The sequence below is a fragment of the Xyrauchen texanus genome, chromosome 6, assembly GCF_025860055.1.
Source record: "Xyrauchen texanus isolate HMW12.3.18 chromosome 6, RBS_HiC_50CHRs, whole genome shotgun sequence".
Classification (NCBI taxonomy): domain Eukaryota; kingdom Metazoa; phylum Chordata; class Actinopteri; order Cypriniformes; family Catostomidae; genus Xyrauchen; species Xyrauchen texanus.
Window position 1 is genome coordinate 27,534,441 of NC_068281.1, and position 21,195 is coordinate 27,555,635.

At 36.6% G+C, this 21,195-nt stretch overlaps 1 protein-coding gene across 1 annotated transcript in view; it reads left to right on the plus strand.

The window, feature by feature from the left end:
- The first annotated feature begins 7,472 nt into the window (after nt 1-7,472).
- Nucleotides 7,473-21,195, plus strand: part of vipr1a (vasoactive intestinal peptide receptor 1a) — a 78,505-nt gene continuing 64,782 nt past the window's right edge. The window contains exons 1-3 of the mRNA XM_052128825.1: nt 7,473-7,723; nt 15,575-15,662; nt 18,038-18,142. Of these exons, the coding sequence (XP_051984785.1) occupies nt 7,670-7,723; nt 15,575-15,662; nt 18,038-18,142 (247 nt within the window). The 5' untranslated portion in view covers nt 7,473-7,669. The remainder of the gene's footprint in view (nt 7,724-15,574; nt 15,663-18,037; nt 18,143-21,195) is intronic.

A 21,195-nucleotide genomic window follows, 5' to 3' on the forward strand; every position in this document is an offset into this window, starting at 1 on the left:
ACATTCTCTCTCTGTCACACCACCGTCCGCAGTCTGCCTTTATCCCTCTCAGAGACTTGATTAGCCTGTTAAGGGACTGGGGTGTGTAAAATCAAGACCCGTCCCCGCCCTCTGCCCGATCACATTCCTCCCTCGTTCTCTCAGGCCAGGGAGCCCCCGGCATGACATACAACCTTTCCTTGGGGGAGGGCATGCCTTAAGCCCTGTCTGCCGGCAGGTCATCCCCGCCTTCCTGAATCTGGGAGGGGACAGGGGGAGGGATACAATAATGAACAATAGGGGGGTACTCCCTGTAACAGTGCAGTACCCCCCAACAAAAAACACTGTACATTTTAAAAGAGAGGGGAAAAGTCTCATACCGGCTGGTAGGGGTCTCCTCCGCCCCTTGCAGCGGCCCTGACAGCTCCAGGTGGTCGGTTAGGAGCCCCTTCTCCCCTCACAGTCAGTGGCTGTTCCTCCGCTTCCAGGCAGCTGGGCTCCTCCGTCCCCCCGAAGATAGCCGCGGCTGCTCCGTTGGGGTGGATCCACTTCGGCTTATCCCTCCTCATTCCCGGGTTTTCGGCACCAGTGTAAAGCGGTTCAATGGAAAGGAGGAGGCAAGAACCAGCTTGACAATATAAATAATAGTTTAATAAAAACTAAATCAAAAGACACAAACACACACATAGGACGGACAGCTGCCTGTAAACCTTCTCTCTCTGTCGCGCCACCGTCCGCAGTCAGCATTTATCCCTCTCGGAGTCTTGATTAGCCTGATAAGGGACCGTGTGTGTAAAATCACGACCCCGCCCTGCCCTCCGCCCTGTCACAAAGTGATTTGGCAACCAAGACAGAGAAACAGCACCAGTACAATAGCAGTACTGCACATTTGAAATGAAATATTTCATGTCTCTTTAAAATACACCCTGGAGCTCTACTGGACTAACTGATCAAGAATGACTTCATAGGCTTCCTAATCTGTGGAAGAACATAAGGGAAAATATCCCCATCACCATATGTCAACCATTAGAGGTTTTGCAATCATACTAAGAAATGATACATTTTCATGTTCAGCATCATCAGTGATGTCAAGAAAATAAAAGCAAGTATTTAGATGCAGTGACAGTGCTGAAAAAATCCAGACCACATTGCATCATTGTAATTTTGTATTAGTTTAAAAAGCTTGCATACTTATAGTATCACGCATGATTCCGGTTTCAATCAATAAAATAAATGTTTTCAACACTTTCATTTCACTTGGTTATGCACTTAATAAGGACCAGTTGCATTATCTTGCATCTATTGCATGCAACTTCAAATATCTAACTCACAGCAGTGAAAATACCAACCATGAAATTATTTTAATGGGTTGTATGAGCAAAAATTAAATGCACAAGCTCTTTTGAGACAGGTGGGATTTTTTTAAAGGTACACTGTCAACGCGATTTCTCTATTGAACAGGCCACAACTTGTGCAGAGTCTTATTCTAACAGCAGGTTTAAAGTTTGGTATTTACAAACAATTCTCTGCCTTTCTGGCTTTACATTAAAAATGCCCAGGCATAGTTTATCATTCACTGTCAGCCCTCATGCAAAAACAGGACCAAAAGCATAAGCAAACAGAATCTTCTGAATGTCCTGTATAATAAATCATGAGCAGTATACCAGTATTGCACAGCTGGCTTCTTTTTGTGTGTGATTTTGTCTCAAATATTTCTCTCAAGGACAAAAAAGCCATAGACCACTTCTGTTACCTCCTAGATCAGGGGGTTTAATGTTCCAGCTGATCCTTAACTAGATTTCATGCTGACATGCTGCTGGGTTATTTGGGTCAACAAGTCTATCTTGATGTGTGTGTCCCTATTACATTTTACTGAATTGATCTGACCAAACAGCAATGAATCATTATCCCCTTTCAAAATAGCACCTCTATGATTTTAATTACCCATCACTCCTGCACTTCTGTGGTTTAAATTTACCTTAAGGTTGTTCTATGGGAGGCACGTCCTTAAAGGCATAGTTCACCCCAAAATGAAAATTCTCTCATCATTAACTCACCCTCATGCCATCCCAGATGTGTATGAATTTCTTTCTTTTTCTAAACACAAATGAAGATTTTTTGAAGAATATCTCAGCTTTGTTGGTCCATTCAATGTAAATGCCAGAACTCTGAAGGTCCAAAAAAGGAGCATAAAAGTAATCCATGAGACTCAAGTGGTTAAATCCATATTTCTGAAGTGATATGATCAATAAAAAGAAAATGTCAATATTTAAGTCCCTTTTTTATTATAAATTATCCTCCCTGCCCAGTAGGTGGTGATGAAGAATGTGAATTACCGAAAACAAAAGAAGAATGTGGAAGTGAACATTGAACAAGTGTCCTAAACGACACACTATACACTATACACTTACAAAATACACTATGCACTCAGCCATGTTGTGTATTAATTATAAAAGTGTAGTATCATCCCAAATGGAACACTTAACTATTTTTTACCACACGGAAGCATTTGCCGTATAACAGCCGACAGAAGTGGCATTTCAAACGCATGAGATGTGTTGCTGCTAGTTTTAGCATGTTAGCCAATCCGATTGAAACACTTGTATCTTAAACAACGTACATATTTACACAGCTTGATGTGATGGTAAGCATTTAACTTACATTTCTAAGGTGCTGTCTTTACTGAAGTTTCGCTAGTTGCTACATTCTCCATTATTTACAATTGTTTTGTCAGACTAGCAAACCAGCAAGTTAACCCCACCCCTTCTGCTACTTTTAGCAAGCCAAGAGCGCTGAGTGCATGAAGTGTCCAACATTCAGTGCTCTATTTAGACCGTTGAAAAAGTGCATCATCCGTGTACTTGTAGTCCACCTCTATTTGTTGCATGTTCAGTGTTATCATACTACTCGTACGTAGAATAGTGTGGAAATGTGTGGTTTGGGATGCACCTTTATGGTAAATAAGGACTTAAATATGCTGTCTTTATGTGATGTTGGAGCTTCAAAGTTCTGGTCACCATTCACTTGCATTGTGAAGACTTACAGAGCTGAAAAATTCTTCAAAAAATCTTAATTTGGGTTCTGCAGAAGAAAGAAAGTCAAAAATTTCTGAGGGTGAGTAAATTATGAGAGAATTTTTACTTTTGGATGAACTATTCTTTGCATAATACCAATCTGCATTTTAGTGAATAAATATATGTTACATTTGAAAGAACTAAATGCTTATTTATTAAAGCATAATAATACATGTAAGCTTTTAAAAAACATAACATGACGTCACATCTTTAAAACCACCAAACTGCACAATGTTATTGTTTTTTTTATATAATATGTATAGACTCATTCACAATAAAATAAATCTTTCAACACAAGATGAGTATACTCAAAGTTTAAACTCATTGTCGTTCATGGATCTACTTCTGTTATGCAAGTGAATGATTGATGATATTTCTTATTGATAGTGTGGGCTGCTGTAATCCAGGCAGGCCTTGAGAGGGCGGTGCAGGGCTTCTCAGTTTTGAACAGGATGTGAGCTGAAGGAGGATATAGAGCGGAGAAGACAATAGATGAAACATGAGATAAGAAGTGTTATATTCCTTCTCCATCACAGAACGGCGGCCAAAACCAAAGACAGTTTCAACACATAATTTCAACGTCTGGAGCCATATTTCCACTTACATTTACATTTATGCATTTGGCAGATGCTTTTATCCAAAGCGACTTACAGTGCACTTATTACAGGGACAATCCCCCCGGAGCAACCTGGAGTTAAGTGCCTTGCTCAAGGACACAATGGTGGTGCCTGTGGAGTTAGAACCTGTGACCTTCTGATTAACACCTGTGCTTTAGCCACTATGCCACCACCACTTTAGACTGGGAGCACTGTCTATCCTTACACACTACTAAAACTATAAAATATACATATTTTAAAGGTTTTGAAGAATCTTTTCATAAATATCCTTGTATTTTAAGGGCAGAGTCATAATGGAAAAGCATTTGGTACACTTATGACATATTGTCAATTAGGAAAAGTGATCATACTGTAAACGGTAGACTATAGTTCAAGAATCCACATATAGTCTATCTTTAAAATTATTTCTCAGATTCAATTAGGTTAAGTCTAAATTAGTTTAGGGAAATAGGCAGATATCAAATACCTTTGAGGTAGTCTATATAGTACTATTTTATATTTCAGCTTTTCCTTTCCATGGTTAATGGGATTTTAAGCCATTCCACAGACCAGTGAGCTTATGACTCATCCTGGCTATTCAACAAAACACCAAACTAAAAAGCATCAAAGGTGTATTTGCTTGCTTTATGTCTGCATATATTTTAATTTATAAATCTTTTAGAGAGTGTTGTTTAGAAAAATTATGACTCACTTATACCAGAATGTAAGTTAGCTGTGAATTACACACTGTTTGTTCTAAACACTAAATATTACCAACTAACACATGAAGCACACATGTTTTGCACAAATTGTTCACTTTTCTCTTTTTTCAGTTGAACAACTTTGCTTGCAATATTTTCACTTGTTATGATGAAGGGTGCAATTTATTTGTGCTGGTGGAGCACATTGCTAAGTCAATACATCTCTGTAATAAATGGCTTGATTAGTAAATCTGTAAAGAATATTGAATTTACAGTATATAGTTTTTGGAAAGATGAGGGAGCTCATAGAGTGTGACTCCTGATAAGGGAAGATAGGCATAATTTCTTGAGGGCATATACAGCATTTAACCTTAACATTCTTAGAATTTTTGCTTTTAGGCTTTACCAAATACACTCATTCCCCTTTTGGCAGGTCTTTTTGAAAACAAGTCAGTGCTGTGGATTGCTTTGCAAATAAAATGAAAGAGGCTTTTTGTTGCCTTGAGAATTACATTGAGCACTCTCTCTAGTATACTTTCTTCACTAGTGTAGTTAATGGTTTCACATGCTGCCCATGTGCCTTGACTTACCAGATGAAATAAAAGGCAATTTTATTTTTCTCTCAAGTTTCAATTAACTCTACAATGGGAAAAAGGGGTGAAAAAAATATAGCAGAAAAGATTCTACTTTCTAATTTGAGTAAGCTAGATTAGGGAAGGCCAGTTTATTTATATAGCACATTTCATACACAAGGGTAATTCAAAGTACTTTACATCAAAATAATAAAGAAAATAAAATATACATCACTTAAGAGCAAGAAAATATAAATAAAGTAAGACTTAAGAATTTAAAATGTTAAAATAAGAATTTAAAACCAAGTTTAAGAATAAACTTCATATAAATATATAATAAATTCAATACATTTGTACTCAATTCAAACATGTAAATATGAATACTCTTCCTTATAAGTAAATGTTATTTACACTGTAAAGAAATTCTGAAATTTTAATGGTAAAAGATGTAATGTAAAACAGCTACAGAAAAAAACTTTACTTGATTAATGAGTATTAACTGTAAAATATTCAGTAATGTTTTAAATATATTTTAAAAGACAATACAGTAGTTTTTACAATAAAATGTTGTAAAAATAAAAAAATTTAGATGTAAAAATTATGATTTTCCTGAATAATTAATGGTAAACATTTACATTGTTTAACAGTAGAGTACATGTACTTTTACAGTAAATTATTGTTAAAATTGCAGTAAAAAACAATAATCGGGCATTCCCAGAATTCCCTGCATGGCTCAATATATTTTATGGGTATAGTTATGCTTCTTATTTTTAATATCAGTTATGTACATGGGGATGTTCTGTTTTATATTTGATGTAGATGAGTTAATGTTTACTGCATTATTTATATTTCACATTTCACATGTTACCCTGATGGTGTTTGGTGTTTGTGTTAGTGACACTGAGCACTGTCTCTACATGTTTATTGCTCATTGCTCCTGGAAGAGACACTATTGATGAACTTCATGTCATCATGTGCTCTTCTGTAATTTTTACGGTGATTAACAATACATTATAAAGTGAAAAGCAGAATTTTACAGTTTGAGAAGGTTAATATCAAGTTTATGAGTTTTTTTTTTTACTGTAAATCAATGTATCATATGTATCAATTGTAAAGAAAACAAAACTGTCAAATGTATTTGTTAATTTGAGTCAGTTTAATAGATAAATAACAATTTTTGTAGCTGGTGTTTCCAGCATGTGCCGGGCTGGAATAATTAATGAGCTAGCTTGGTTCCACTGTATGCAGGTTTATTTACACAATTTTTATTAAAGATTTTGTAGTTACGTTTGATTACCTCTTGTTTTGTGAAGTCTGAAGTTAATTTTCTACTCAAAATTACCCGTTTATGATAAAACAAATGTATCTGTTGATTGTGTTGTGTTGAGGTCTGCGTGCACAGCTTTGTATCTGACTCCTACATTAATGCAAGCTGATGTCTCATAGACTACATAGCATCCATTGAACGTTATTAAACATGTAATAAGCAATTTAAAAATGTTAAATGTTACAATAAAATGATCATGTACATTTTACTAAATTTATTTTAGTACCATGTACATTAGAAATGTAAGTACAAATTACTTGACTGAAACTGAATTGTTTAAGTTAAAGTTACGCACAAACTTTAAGCAATTGACTTTAAGCAAAATGACTTTTAGGGAAAAGAAAAAAGAAAAGTAAATCTTACTTTTCAGTTCAGAATTCCATATATAAATGATATCTCAATGTAAGGACATTAAGAGAAGAGGGCACAAAAATTGGCCCGGTTGCTAGGGAGGGTAGAGTCACATGGGGTAACCTCCTGTGGTCGAGATTAGTGGTTCTCGCTCTCAGTGTGGTGCATGATAAATTGTGCTTGGATCAATGAGAGTAGCATGAGCCTCCACATGCTTGGAGTCTCCGCGGTGTCATGCACAATGAGCCACGTGATGTCCCCCTCAATGTATATTGTGGTTACAGCCCTGCAATAAGAACAGAGTGCGTTTCCGTCAGTTACGTGTTGTCAACAGGGAAGGCAAGGGCTAAGATGTTTGCACTGGTTTGTTAGCTTACATAATTATCTTGCATGTCATGTGAAAATATGATATGACCATTTAATTACATACACATGGGCTCTGACCATCTTCGGGTAAATCTTCTGTCAACAATCAGCAGAAGCTGTTCTACAGATGAACAGAGTCGAGAGCATATTAGAAGCTGTGCAGCTGAAGATACTTAAAAGAGAAACATATGAAAGTGTAAGGGGTCAAGAACAGAAGCTGTGCAATGCAGACAGGTTAAGACAGAGAATGAGACATTAAAGATTTTTGTGCTGCCACAATAGACTCCTCACACACGCGCGCGCGCACGCACGCACGCACACTACACAAACTACTTTGTAAGAGAAGGTATTGTATAAGACGTTGGGCGACAGCCTTTCAATTACAATCCACCTCGCTTGTGTCATGTGTCTACGTGGTTCATGCAAACGCCTAAAGGTGAATGTCTAAAGCATCGGAGCACTCAAGAGGCGTTTATGAATGAAGTGTCTTTTGTATTGCGGAGAAATATGGACAGCCCGCGCGGCGCAGTGCAGCTGGTGAGCCCACGCGCACTTTTTGTTGGCTGACACTTCGAATTCTTTGTCTTTTACTTTACGGTCGACAACTTGCCCCTCTGTGTATCTGTACTGTTGGTGAAGCGCTCTGTGACCAGGGAAAAATTGGAGCCGAAACAACTGCTGAACCTCCAGACCGAGTTTCAAAATGTTTTTTTCAAAACTAATGCTGGTTCTTTATCTAACCTGCTCGCTCGGACCTGTAAGTACCAACATTTATTTTCTTTACTTTTTTTTTTTGCCTGTTTTCCCATGTTATTACGCATCGACGTAAAATAAAATCACTAATTTGTTTAACTCACTCACCTTGTCCTCAAGCAAGCGAGGATGTCAAGTCCAAAAATACTGTTGAAATAAACTGAATGCTAATGTTTTTCCATTAACCATCCAAGTATGTGCCTAAAACCAAAACTAATACATTATATTGACAAAAAGAAGAAACTATAAACTCTAAAAATAGAATTGGTCACTGTAAACTGATTTTAACAATTCCAATCAGGCATCTGTTGCACGTTTTGAGAGCACAGTGTGTCAATTCAGAGCAGCTCTGTACTTGTGTGTCGTCTCATGATAGGAAAGATGTTTGTATGTGAAAAGAACATTTACATTTTATAAGCCTACCAGTATTTTTTATTGGCTTTCAATAAAATAAAATCTATTTGCTGTATAAAAAAAAAAAAAAAAAAAAACACTGTCTTTTGAAACATTTCTGCATTATCCGTCAATTATGTATTATGCTAAATTATAATGCATGACTTTAAAAAACCCTATACAAATAGCCTACAAAAGGGTGTTAAAATGTCACCTATTGGATTCATTTGTTTTCATTAAGGAAAATATGATGTATAGCCTCTGTTTTCAACTTTATCTTCAACTTAAAGAGATCCTTTAAGAATTATGATTCACACATTTTTAAATGTTTATTTCAATCATGTGTATTTGTTGACTGTATGGGAGACAGAGCTATAGGGGGTCATAATAAAGTGCTGTCACAAAAAAGTGCCATCCTCTCGACAATTAAATAAATGTTAATTACTGTAAGAGAGATGAGAACCATTTTGATACAAGGTTTAGAAGTCTGTGATAAATAATGCTGCTTGGCTATCATTATTTAAGAAAAGAGTGCATGATGTTTGGCACATTGGATTTGTGGTCAGTTGGCACATGGAGAGTTATATAAGAATAACTAATAACTTAATCCTTCATTTGCTCCTAGTTGGGTTATCTTAATGTTTGTTCCACCAGAGATATTCAACAAAGAATGAAAGCAATTTGGCTCAACTTTTGTGGTTTTTAAATGTGCTTTATAAATAGTTCACTTGAAAACTGTGCCAACCATCCCTGGTCACTCTACACATACAGTAAAAAAAAATAAATAAATAATAAAAATGAAATTCAGTATAATTATTTATAACTATAATCCATGTTTGTTGGCAGTGGCTTTTGGCAAGACCCCTCTCTTTTCGCTGGTCTCCTCTTGAGCACCTGTGGCATCTGTAGTCACTCAGTGATGTGGCTAAGAAGATACTAGAGACCTGTGGAGTTAAGAGATCTTTTGTCAGCTCTTTCAGGAGCAGCCGACATGTATTGGCATGAGGGTACAGGGCAATAAAGTGTAAGCGTTAGGGTTGCCACAACAAGGAGATGTAAAAATGTCCATCCCCTTGTTCTCCCTGTAGATAGGGAATAGTAATGTGGATAAGGGAGTTTTACTTACAATTAACTTTTCTATTGCATATTAATAAAGCATAGAGATCCGAAATATTATTAATAAAGCGTAAAATCGAGCTTTGTCTCGATGGTTTGTGGATTTAGTTTGAATCAGTTTCTCTACCATTTACATTGAAATTTAAGGCCTATATGTTTTCAATGATGCCCTAAATTCCATATAGTCTACCCTTAACTTCCACTTACTCATTTGATTTCACAGCATTTTTTAACATATAAGTTATACAGCTGAGACTAGGCCTAGTTGTCACAGTTTTTACTCCTGTGACAATTTCTCAGCGTAGGATTATTTTTGGAAGTCAATATCTGTGTCACGAACCCCACTCCTCTGCCGCATCCCCGCTTCGTCGTACACACACTCACTCCCTCGACCTCACTCCCTCGCTCCGCCCCCTCGAGCTTTTCACACTCTTTTTGCTCGCTCGAGCCCTCACGCCCACTTTGCTCCTACTCGCTCACATGCTCGTAGGTTATCTCCCGTCCTCAAGGTTCTCATGCGCTTCCAATCCTCCTGCACATTAGTTTCACCTGCACTCGTCTCATCACCTTTCATTGTTTACACCTGCACCTTCCCCTATAAATACCACAGCACATCCGTTTCACGGGTGTTGGTTATTGTGTTTAGTTTCCCGTATCTTTGCCCCCCGCTAGTCTCGTCTAGTTCTGACCTCCTCATGTTTACCCCTTAGCTTGCCAGCTCCCCTTGTTCCCCTGTCTTTGATCCCGCTAGTCCCGTCTAGTTCTTCGCCCTAATTGTTAACTGTTTTCCCGGCTTCGACCTCCCGCTCTCGTTTACCACTCTCTCCCGGATTTTCCCCTTACGATACTTTGATTCCCCGGCTTTTGACCCTACGCTTCCCTCGACAACTCTTCACTGGATTTGCCCTTTGTACTTTTGCCTGCACTGCTTTCTATTAATAAAGCAGTTTCATCCGACATTGTGACTGTCTCATCTTGTGTGTGTGTGTGTGTGTGCGGGTTACAATCTGTTTAGGCACGTACCTTAAGTCTTTGCTACAAAAAAGTAATTTAATGTTTCCACTGTTATAGAGTGCAACAGTGCCTGCCCCCTTTTTCTGCTGTCCTGGTTCCAGAAGTATTTTTCCCATTCAGTTCCCAGGGTTTTCATATGTCTTCTTTAAAGCTTTGTAAGCCATGAACAAAACCAACCAGCTCTGAGGTGAAACACAACAAACTCTGATATGAAGCGAAAAAGTATTTGCAAATCAGACAAATACATGAAGGTACAAGACTGTGTACTTACTGCCTTTCATGTGAGAATGAAATGATTGATTTCAAAACAATGGATGTGAATTAGAACGTTTCGGTTACCTAAAGCTGATTCAAAAACACTGATTCATGAACAAAAGAGCACTAGTTTGAACCAGAGTATGAGTTTTGCTTGTTGGAATTATTTTTACTGGCAGAGAAGAAATTTTTCTAAAACATACATTTTTCAATATTATTTATTTTTTTGTTGAACTGTTGTAAAAGTAATTTCACACTCACATTTGTGCCATTGTTCTGAATATCAGGATGGTTGTTTACCTGCAGCTTATAGCTGCAACAATCACAGCTGGGATGATATTCAGAATCACAACAATTTGATCAATACGTTTTATGATTAATACATTGTAGAGATAACATTTAAAACGTGTGACAACTTGCCCCAACAAAAATGTACATTAAAAAAGTCATGTTGGGGCAAGTTCTCACATTTTTAGTCATGTGTTTTATTGTGTTCACTTATTCAACTGACATCCAATGCACACAAATATAATATTGGAATTTTAGTTTGGTGGATTAAATTCACATTGAATTTGAAACCAATATATAAAACCTGCAGGAGAAAACATTTGTGTCACTGGACATTTATATCAAAGCCTGAGATATAGCCCTTGCGTCTACTATAATAATAATAATTCCTTACATGTTATATAGCTTTTTCTAGGCTTTACATAGCATAGGGGGAATTTCCTCAACTATCAGCAGTATGCAGCATCCGCCTGGATAATGTGATGGCAGCCATAGTGCGCCAGAACGCCCACTACACACTAGCTATTGGTGGATAGGAGAGCAGTGTGATGAATGGATGGGGATTATTAGGAGGCCATGATATATAAGGGCCAATGGGGGGAATTTTGGCAAGGACACCTGGGTTATATCCCTATCTCTTTCTGAGAAGTGCCCTGGGATTTTTAATGACCACAGAGAGTCGGTTTAACATCTCATCTAAAAGAAGTTGCTTTTTTTACAGTATAGTGTTCCCGTCACTATACTGGGGCATTAGGACTCACACAGACCGCAGGGTGAGGACCCCCTGCTGACCTCCCTAATACCACTTCTACTAGCCACGGGCTCCCCTAATACTCTAAATTTTCATGCAAACGAATATTTTTTTCAACATTACATTTATGATATCTATCCCAGCCAGAGGTAGGTAGAGTAGCCAAAAACTGTGCTCAAGTAAAAGTACAATTATTAAAAACAATTATTACTCAAGTAGAAGTTAAAGTACTAAATAAATAATTACTTGAGGATTAGTAAAAAAATAGTACTGAAGTAGTGAGTAGGCAAGGCAAGGTAAGGCAAGTTTATTTATTTAGCACATTTCATACACAATGGTAATTCAAAGTGCTTTACATAGAAGAGATTAAAATAAGAATAAAAAAAATAAGAATAATTGAAACAGTTTAGAAAATAAAATAAAATACAGTGCAAACAGTCGGACACACAGTGGCACAGTGCTCATTCAGTAAATGCACAGCTAAACAAATGTGTTTTGAGTCTGGATTTGAATGTGACTACTGTAGGAGCACATCTGATCTCTTCTGGAAGCTGGTTCCAGCTGCGGCTGGCATAATAGCTAAAAGCAGACTCTTCTTGCTTAGAGTGAACCCTTGGTATTTCTAGCTGATGTGATCCTAATGATCTGAGTGATCTGTTGGGTTTATATTCAGTGAGCATATCTGCAATATATTGAGGTCCTAGCCCATTGAGTGATTTATAGCAGTAATAATACTTTAAAATCAATCCTAAATGTAACTGGGAGCCAGTGTAAAGACCTGGGGACTGGTGTGATATGTTCATATTTTCTGGTTCTGCTCAGAATCCTGGCAGCAGCGTTCTGTATGAGCTGCAACTGTCTTATGGTCTATTTGGGAAGGCCAGTGAGGAGTCCATTACAATAATCCACCCTGCTGGTGATGAAAGCATGCACAAGTTTCTCTAGGTCTTGACTGGAAACAAAGCATCTAATTCTTGCAATATTTTTCAGATGATAGTATGCTGATTTAGTTATTGCTTTGACATGACTACTGAAACTAAGGTCTGACTCTAGAGACACACCAAGATTCCTGACTTGATTTTTAGTTGTTTGACCCCTAGCGTCAAGGTATGCATTCACCTTGAGAACTTCATCTTTGTTTCCGAACGCAATGACTTCAGTTTTGTCTTTGTTTAACTGAAGAAAGTTTTGGCACATCCAACTGAGTTTATCACTTCTAGGAGATCTGCTTCTAAACAGTTGAACACACTTTTGAAAAAAGATGTGGGAAGTGCATTAAGGGCGCAGGTTGATGTTTTAAGGTGCTGTATGGTTTCTTCCAAAAAAGTTTTACTTGTTACTTTCACAAATGACATAATTTACATTAACTCCCTTATATTCCATTACATAATACACATTAACATATTACAGAAATTCTGTCATCATTCACCATCATGTTGTTCCAAACCCGTATGACTTTCTATATTCCATGCAACACAATAAGGAGATATTAGATAGAATGTTTGCCTGAGTCACTATTTACTTTCAGTGAATTTGTTTTTTTTCCATGTTTTGAAAGTGAATGGTGACTGTCAGTCTCTAACATTCTGTCTAACATATTTTGTGTACCACAGAATACAGAAGGTCACATGGGTTTAGAACAATATGAGGTTAGGGAAGGTATGACAGAATATTACATTATGGCTGAGCTATCACTTTAAAGGGCTGTTTATCCAAAAATTAAAATTCTCTCATTTACTCACCCTCATACCATCCCAGATATGTATGACTTTCTTTCTACTGCAGAACACAATTCAATAGATTTTTTTCAGCTCTGTAGGTTAGTACAATGCAATTGAATGGGTGGCAAAATTTTGATACACCAAAAAGCACATAAAGGCAGCATAAAAGTAATCCATAAGACTCCAGTAGTTAAATCCATATCTTCAAAAGTGTTATGATAGGTGTGGGTGAGAAACAAAACAATATTTGTAATTTTTTACTAGTAATTCTTCTCTCTGCCCAGCAGGGGGCCATATGTAGAGAAGAATGTGAATCACCAAAAACACAAGAGGAAGAATGTGAAAGTGGTCTGTTTCTGTTTCTCGTCCACACATTCTCATATCACATCGCTTCTGAATATATTTATTTAACCACTTGAGTCTAATGGATTACTTTTATGCTGACTTATTTGGGTTTTTTTTAGCTTTAAATGTTGGAACACGTTAATTTTATGGACCAAAAGAGCTGAAATATTGTTCTAAAAATCTTCATTATTTACCGCAAAAGAAAGAAAGGCATACATATCTGGGATGGCATAATTGTGAGTAAATGATGAGAGAATTTTCATTTTGGGGTGAACTATCCCTTTAGGGGTCTCTTGTCAGATCTGGATGAATTTGAGTGTTGGAAACCTTTCTAGTAATTATTACGTTGAAATTTTGAAAATGTCCCATAGGGACATTGTATATACTGTTGAAATATAAACCAAAGCAAGATCATGCTTTATTAATGCCTACTTTCGCTATTTCATATCTTTTAAAGTCCTGAGTGGATTCTTATTTCAGTGTAGTTACAGTTTTCATTGTTGAAAAAATTAATATAATTAGTTTTGTACATTCAGCCCAAAATGTAAATGCGTAAATACTGCTTATGACATGCGGGACGCAGGACAAAGCGCACTGATATTTTGCCGGAGATTTTAAAATGTACACTTAAAAACTGATGTCACAAGAGACTATATTTATAGAATCACCCTGAAAATGACCATCTCCATGTCACAGAAAAGCGTTTTCATTTGATCCACAACTCAACTTATTGTGCTGCCATAAATTGGAGATTAAATTTTAATCTTGAAATATCTGCTTGTCTTAGTGTTAAATGAAGGCATTGCATGATGAATCTATTCTTTATTCACTCTGCGGAGTGAAGAAAGTGTTTCACTTAGTTAGAAGAGCTTGATGCTGCAGCAGTGATGAACTCGGCTTGAGTGACAGTCTGTGACAGCTAAATGTCTCATTCAGTAATCTCTCAATAAATTATGCATTCATTAAAATTAAACCCAGTAATGTAACGACAGGAACGCCGCCCTTTAAGTAAAAGTAAAACATTTTCATTACAAATTTGTGCATGTTTGGAAGTGTGTTTTTTCCAAAATGTAAAAGGAGTTTTCTTTGTCTCGATGGTTTGTGGATTTAGTTTGAATCAGTTTCTCTACCATTTGCATTGAAATTTAAGGCCTATATGTTTTCAATGATGCCCTAAATTCCATATAGTCTACCCTTAACTTCCACTTACTCATTTGATTTCACAGCATTTTTTAACATATAAGTTATACAGCTGAGACTAGGCCTAGTTGTCACAGTTTTTACTCCTGTGACAATTTCTCAGCGTAGGATTATTTTTGGAAGTCAATATCTGTTTAGGCACGTACCTTAAGACTTTGCTACACAGATTGAACTGCACATGGTTCAGGATTGTCCCTACTCCCCACTCAGGGGCTGGTTTGGGAGTATGCATAGCACTGTAGTAAACATTTTATTGATGTCACCTCTCACTGGCCTCATCTGCCAGAGTTCCTGCTATAAATCCCATTGACCTTTGGTGCTCTAAATGGAGGAATCTAAAAGAGCCTACACTTTTAAGGAAAATTGGATACAGCTGCAGAGAGATGGTTGTTAGGACAAATAATTTATGTTGTGAAGTTTTCCACCATATAGATGTCCAACGTTTAGTTCTTTAAGGATTAACATAGGTGAAAGGAGACATGATTAAGATCTCAACTGAAGCGCAGAACAAGTACTTGTGCTACGCTAGTTAAATTGCTGTGTTAACATGAATTGTCCTACCCTTCATAAAGTCTCCATGACACTCAGGAAAAGGGAGAGGCAGTGTCACATGTGTAGCCTGTTCACTTTGTTCTTTTAAAACAGTAATTATGTTCAGCTTTTAATATGATCAAAGGGCATTTGCTTTTCAAAAATGTTATTTAGTGTTCTTTATAACTTTCAAAAATAAGCTCATGTCAGATTCTCATATTTGCCTTTTTGATTCAAACAGATGCTGTCTGTCCAGATGTGTGAGGTCATGTGGGAGCTGGAGGCAGAGAAAAGAGAGTGTTTGTCCAAGCTGGAAAATTTCACATCAGGTATGTACGTTGCATATAAGTCACTATATTTTGTGACAATTGCATGCATGAAAAAGCACAACATTTACTGTGATTTCTTCATATTGGTAAGTCGGAGTGATCCTGTTGCTGTAGTGCTTGGTCTGGGTTTCAATTCGATCGTTTCTGTTCATCAACTAGAAATAGCAGTGTAATTGAATACAGAACCACTGTAAACATAAAATAACATAGAAAAGGATGAGGTTGGCTTGAATACTGCAAAAGCAACATTTTACGAGTGTTGGAAGATTTGATTAGACCGATGGGGTACAAAGAATTATGCTGTTTAACAATATGTACAATTTGATGACCAGTGTAAAAAAAAAAAAAATCTTGTTTCTTCTCAAAGACTGCAGCAGTCCGTTAAAACGCCTCTTATTATTACTGTGGATATTGTGTGTTGGACAGATAATTGTTGATTTGTGTTTGTTGGTGTGAGTTATCAAGTTCTACTTCTCTACTTGGGGAATAGGATCAAAGGCAAGCTTTTTAATTAGGGAGCGTTGTATGACATTTGTGCATAGGAAGTATCACTCTGGGCAGTGCTTGGGAGAACATCTCATTGTTTACATTTCATGACTTTTATTTTACAGTCATTATCTGTATGATTTTACAGGGGTTGTTTCAGTGCTACGGCCTAGTGAGTTTATTTTTGCAAGTTATTTTAGTTTTTCAGCAAACGGATTATTTGTTCATATTATCTTCACATTGTTTATTAGATCTGCTTGTACAAAAGATGATAACTGCAGATGATCTGAATGCACATTCATGCACTACTGTTGTCACATTATCCTTTAATGATTTTGTAGAGCCTCCTCCAACTAATGAAAATATTAAGTAATCTGCTAGAAATAGCTGAATTTTACTGAAGTGCTTTTATTAGTAGGCCTATTGTTTCACTTGAATATAAAAGTCAGATTCTACTTTGATTAAGATATCCATGAAAGGGAGATCACCACAGATATCAAGTTTCCTCTTGACAAAGTTGACAATAAGCAGAGTGTTATTAAATATTACATTTCGAAATCAAATTCGAAGAATGGATGCAATGCGTGATATATTTGTATTGTATTTGTGTGATATCTGACATATTTGCATAGAGCACCTTAATTACTTGAATCATAGACAGGGATTTGCATGTATGTGTGTGTGTGTGTGTGTGAGCGTGTATTTATCACTTTGTGGGGACCAAATGTCCCCATAAGGATAGTAAAACCCAAAATTTTTGACCTTGTGGGGACATTTTGTCGGTCCCCATGAGGAAAACAGCTTATAAATCATACTAAATTATGTTTTTTGAAAATGTAAAAATGCAGATAGTTTTCTGTGAGGGTTAGGTTTAGGGGTAGGGTTAGGTTTAGGGGATAGAATATAAAGTTTGTACAGTATAAAAACCATTATGTCTATGGAAAGTCCCCATAAAACATGGAAACACAACATGTGTGTGTGTGTGTGTGTGTGTGTGTGGGTGTGGATACAGCTGTAAAGAGAGAATTATTAGTGTCTTGAGTTTGTTTACATTACTAAGCTGCAATGCCTGACCATTGGGCATGCACCTCATCAAACCGAAGCACAGTCTATTCCCCTGCTCTTTTGAAACTAATCTAATATTGATTTTGTTCTTAATGGGCAAAGCAGTTACAAAGGCTGGCTATGTAAAACTGAAGTCTGATTTTATATGGCATAGTGAGTGCAGCTTCAGTCTTGTCATCTGTGTGTCCTGTGATTTAAATTCCCACCAGATACCTCCCCTGAGTAATATATGTTAGACCAATATGCAAATTGGTTTCTCAGACAGTGAGATGAACTATGATAAAGCGTTCTCCCATGTGATTCTGTGTTTGATTTGATTTTCTTTGTCATATGTTGTCCAATTTGTTATGACAACATATAAAATGAAGATAATTCAGATTTTCACACTGGAACCACATACTTTGGAAAACAATGACATTTGGAAATGGAAAAAGGGAGTATTTAAATATAAACGTATAAGGTGCATTGAACAGTCTAATCTGTTTTCATTTGAAAACTCAGTTTGAAGTTTCCTAATGTCATCGTCTTCCAAAGTATGCAGTAAGTAGAGCGTTTTTCAAATACTACGTTTTCCATGACAGAAAACGCTGTTCTATTGTGGATGAGAGCCATAAACGTAGTAAAATCAATGCCTTTCAAAACTGATTGGAAGTTTGCTCTTATGAGACCTTTACAGAAGCAAAACAGACAGCAACAGTCCTCAGGCCAGTAAAAATAACTATGTATAAAATGCTTTATCTCATCTCATCTCATCACCATATCTCATTCTTAGACATGATTAGGTGGCAACATCTGTAAATCTTCAGTTTTTCTTTTTTTCTTAGGTTGCACAGGTGAATGGGACCTAGCATGCTGGCCATCAGCCAGGATTGGAGAGTTGGTCACCATCCCCTGCCCAAATTACTTCAGCCATGTCAGTGATCAGAGAGGTATGTTAAAAAAAAATTGTAATATACGTGAAGATGAAATATGTCTGAAACAAACCTTAAAGTTATGTCTTGCTTCTTGTTTGTTCCTGATAAACTCTTTCAAACCAGTTCCTAGAATGGAAATACCTCAGTGACAAGGTATCTGACAGCTTCTGTGGAGACTTGTTCTTTGAAAAAACAAACATGCAGATGCACAAACTACCTGCATTTTCATAGAGACATGTAATGTGACTTCAGTAATGGGAGACATGACTTACAATAGTTAGTATCTAGTGGACTTAAAACAGTCACTACCATAGCATTGTGTATGAACTAGGGCAAAGCCTTTTTCTATGTTGTCTTTGATAAAGTGGGAAAGAGTCAGATTGTCTTTGCTACTGGAAACCAGTTTGTAATTTTTGCACAGACACAGTCTATAATTGTGAAACTTTCTCTGGAGAGAACTTATTTGCTGGAAATTGATGTCCAGGTGGTATAATTTATTCAAATGAAGGAAGCACTGGATAATCTTTTAATTGTGTTTTGTAAACCACCCGTGGTTGTTTAATGCTAATCAGAATTATGTATTTAGTAACTGCACATGATTTGCAAGGTGTTCGTTATAGATACCAAGTAGCAGACATGAAATTGTCAATTTCTATTCAGTGTTTTTATATATCAGAAAAAAGGTTGCTTTGTACTATAGTCTTTGGGTGCATCTTAATGTAAAAATGCACAAAGAAGGTTTTCATTCCATTGTTTTGTTTATCTATAGGAGGTGGTTATTATTTGTGGGCTGAAAAGAAATGAGTGAATGTTTTCTCTTGCTGGTTGCAAATATTCATATAATTAAAAGGCAATACGACAAATTCTAAAATGCTACTACTGATATATATTGATGTTTTTTCATATGTGTTGTATATGCATATGTGTTTAAGTCATATTTGTACCTGAATGAGTGAATATCAATAAGAGTTCCTCAATGCATTCCTTGCCTTGTGTACCTTTTGCTGACTGGCTAGTAAATGTACTGTTTTGTGCATAATTTTACTAGGTTGTAGTAATGTGAATTGCGGTTGACCTCTCTGTTCTACTTAAGTGTTTGATGCACCTGTCAGTCATGCAGGCTTTTGATGAAACTATGACTGGCAGCTTTATACATAAACTTTCACAACATGTCAGGCATGAATTAAATGAAACCTAAGCTTGATTGTGTAGCCATCTGGGAAATTAATAACTTGCTTTTTGTCTTGAAGTTAATGGATCACACATGCAGCTTTCATTTAGTCTTCTCTGCAATCATTTTCACATGAAATACGCTTGACCCATCTTTGGTTTTTTACCCTTAGTATGCAGTGTAGTAAAAGATTGTGCTGTAATTTTAACCTTTGAAATGGTTATAGTTGCAATATAATGAAAGAAATGTAATTGGTAACTGAGGCAGTTAAGTTTCCCTTAAGAGCGATAATGAATGTATTTCTTAAGGCTGTGTTGCACAAGAAAAAGGAAGTGAAAATTACAGTGCAACTATGTGGATCAATAAGTTTTTTCAGAGCAATTATAATTTAAACAAAGCCACAACATCCATATAATTCTCATAATGTAATTCTCATCATATAATTCTCATCATGTAATTCTCAAAATATAGCTCTTAGGGCAAAATCCTTAGAAAGGCTTGTTGTTTGAATATGTAGCCATGACACCTTGCCTTTGATCTGTAGAGAGTGCATTTTATATATTCATTGGACCACCATATTGGTTATACAAATTCTTTCATTGTGATCTATTTCTTTGGATGTTCATTTTTATGTGCAGATACTCTTTTGCCATTACTTTGTCTGTCAGAATTTCAGCTTTGATTTACGAACCTGATTTTCACACTATGAACTGTGTTAAGATACGTCTAATGGCTTCCAGGTCATTTCTCCATCTTGATTAAAGGGGCATGCCTTTCCTGTAAAACTCTGAGCCCTTGACAGAATTCTCTTTGGAGGAAATCCAAATTATGGATTGAGGGATTTAGATGGTACAGGGTGAAATGCCACAGATGTATCTTCCTCATGTGGTTGTGGAGTTTATGCAGGAGATAGCCTTTTGTGAGCAGTGATCCAGGCCAGATTGGAGTTTGGAAGTGGGTTGATTGACGATCATGTGCACCTCATATGCTCCAGTTGGAACAAACAGAACTAACTAGGAATGTTGAGTTGCATTTTAGGGGAGACAGAGACATATTACTGACTTGGTGATGGAACACTTTATGAACCAGAGAGAAAAACAAAGAATATGCATGAACCCAGTGGACATGAAAATCCTCATTAATTTATAGCAAACAGATTAAGACTCCAGACTGAGAGGTCCAATCAAAGGAAACTTTTGTTTTCCTCAGCACCGTTTTCCCTGAAATAGTCAGTGTTTATTGTCTAGGAAGAGTGTTTTAAAGAAGTTCAACACTGAATTTATGATTTTAGCTAGTATATGTTGCATTATACTGCCCGTGGGTCAAAATTTTTGTCTTGGTAACCCTGGCAGATGTGTGTGTGTGGAAATATCACAGTTTATGGTTTGACATATTGTTGATGCTCTATATACGTAATCAAGCCTTAAAATCCTAAATCCCATTCCAGCTGTACCTATATTGTCCACCAGGAGTAACATTTCTTCCCTGAGGCTTAATCTTTCCAATTTTAGTATCAGATTACAAATATAAAAGAATCTACTGGGGATTGTGTTGTGCTAAAATCAAGAGGCAATTCATTTTAAAAGAGCATGGAAAGTAAAACAAGCATTATGAAACTTAGCAGCACACAGATCCAGGGACATGTCATAAATTTATGGTGGGTGGAGCTTATAGGGTCCTAACACATTTGAACTTTTTACCCAGGAGCTTTAGAGCAAACATACAGTCATTAATCATCTCAACTGTCCAGAGTAATTTATTTGGTCATAATTCAGTCTCAGTAATATAAGGAAACCTTTCACGCAATGTAAAAAGCAAAAATAATAAAATCAACCAACTCAAATGGAAAATTATCAAATTGAAAACTTTTAAAATACAAATAAAAAAGGTGCCAAAG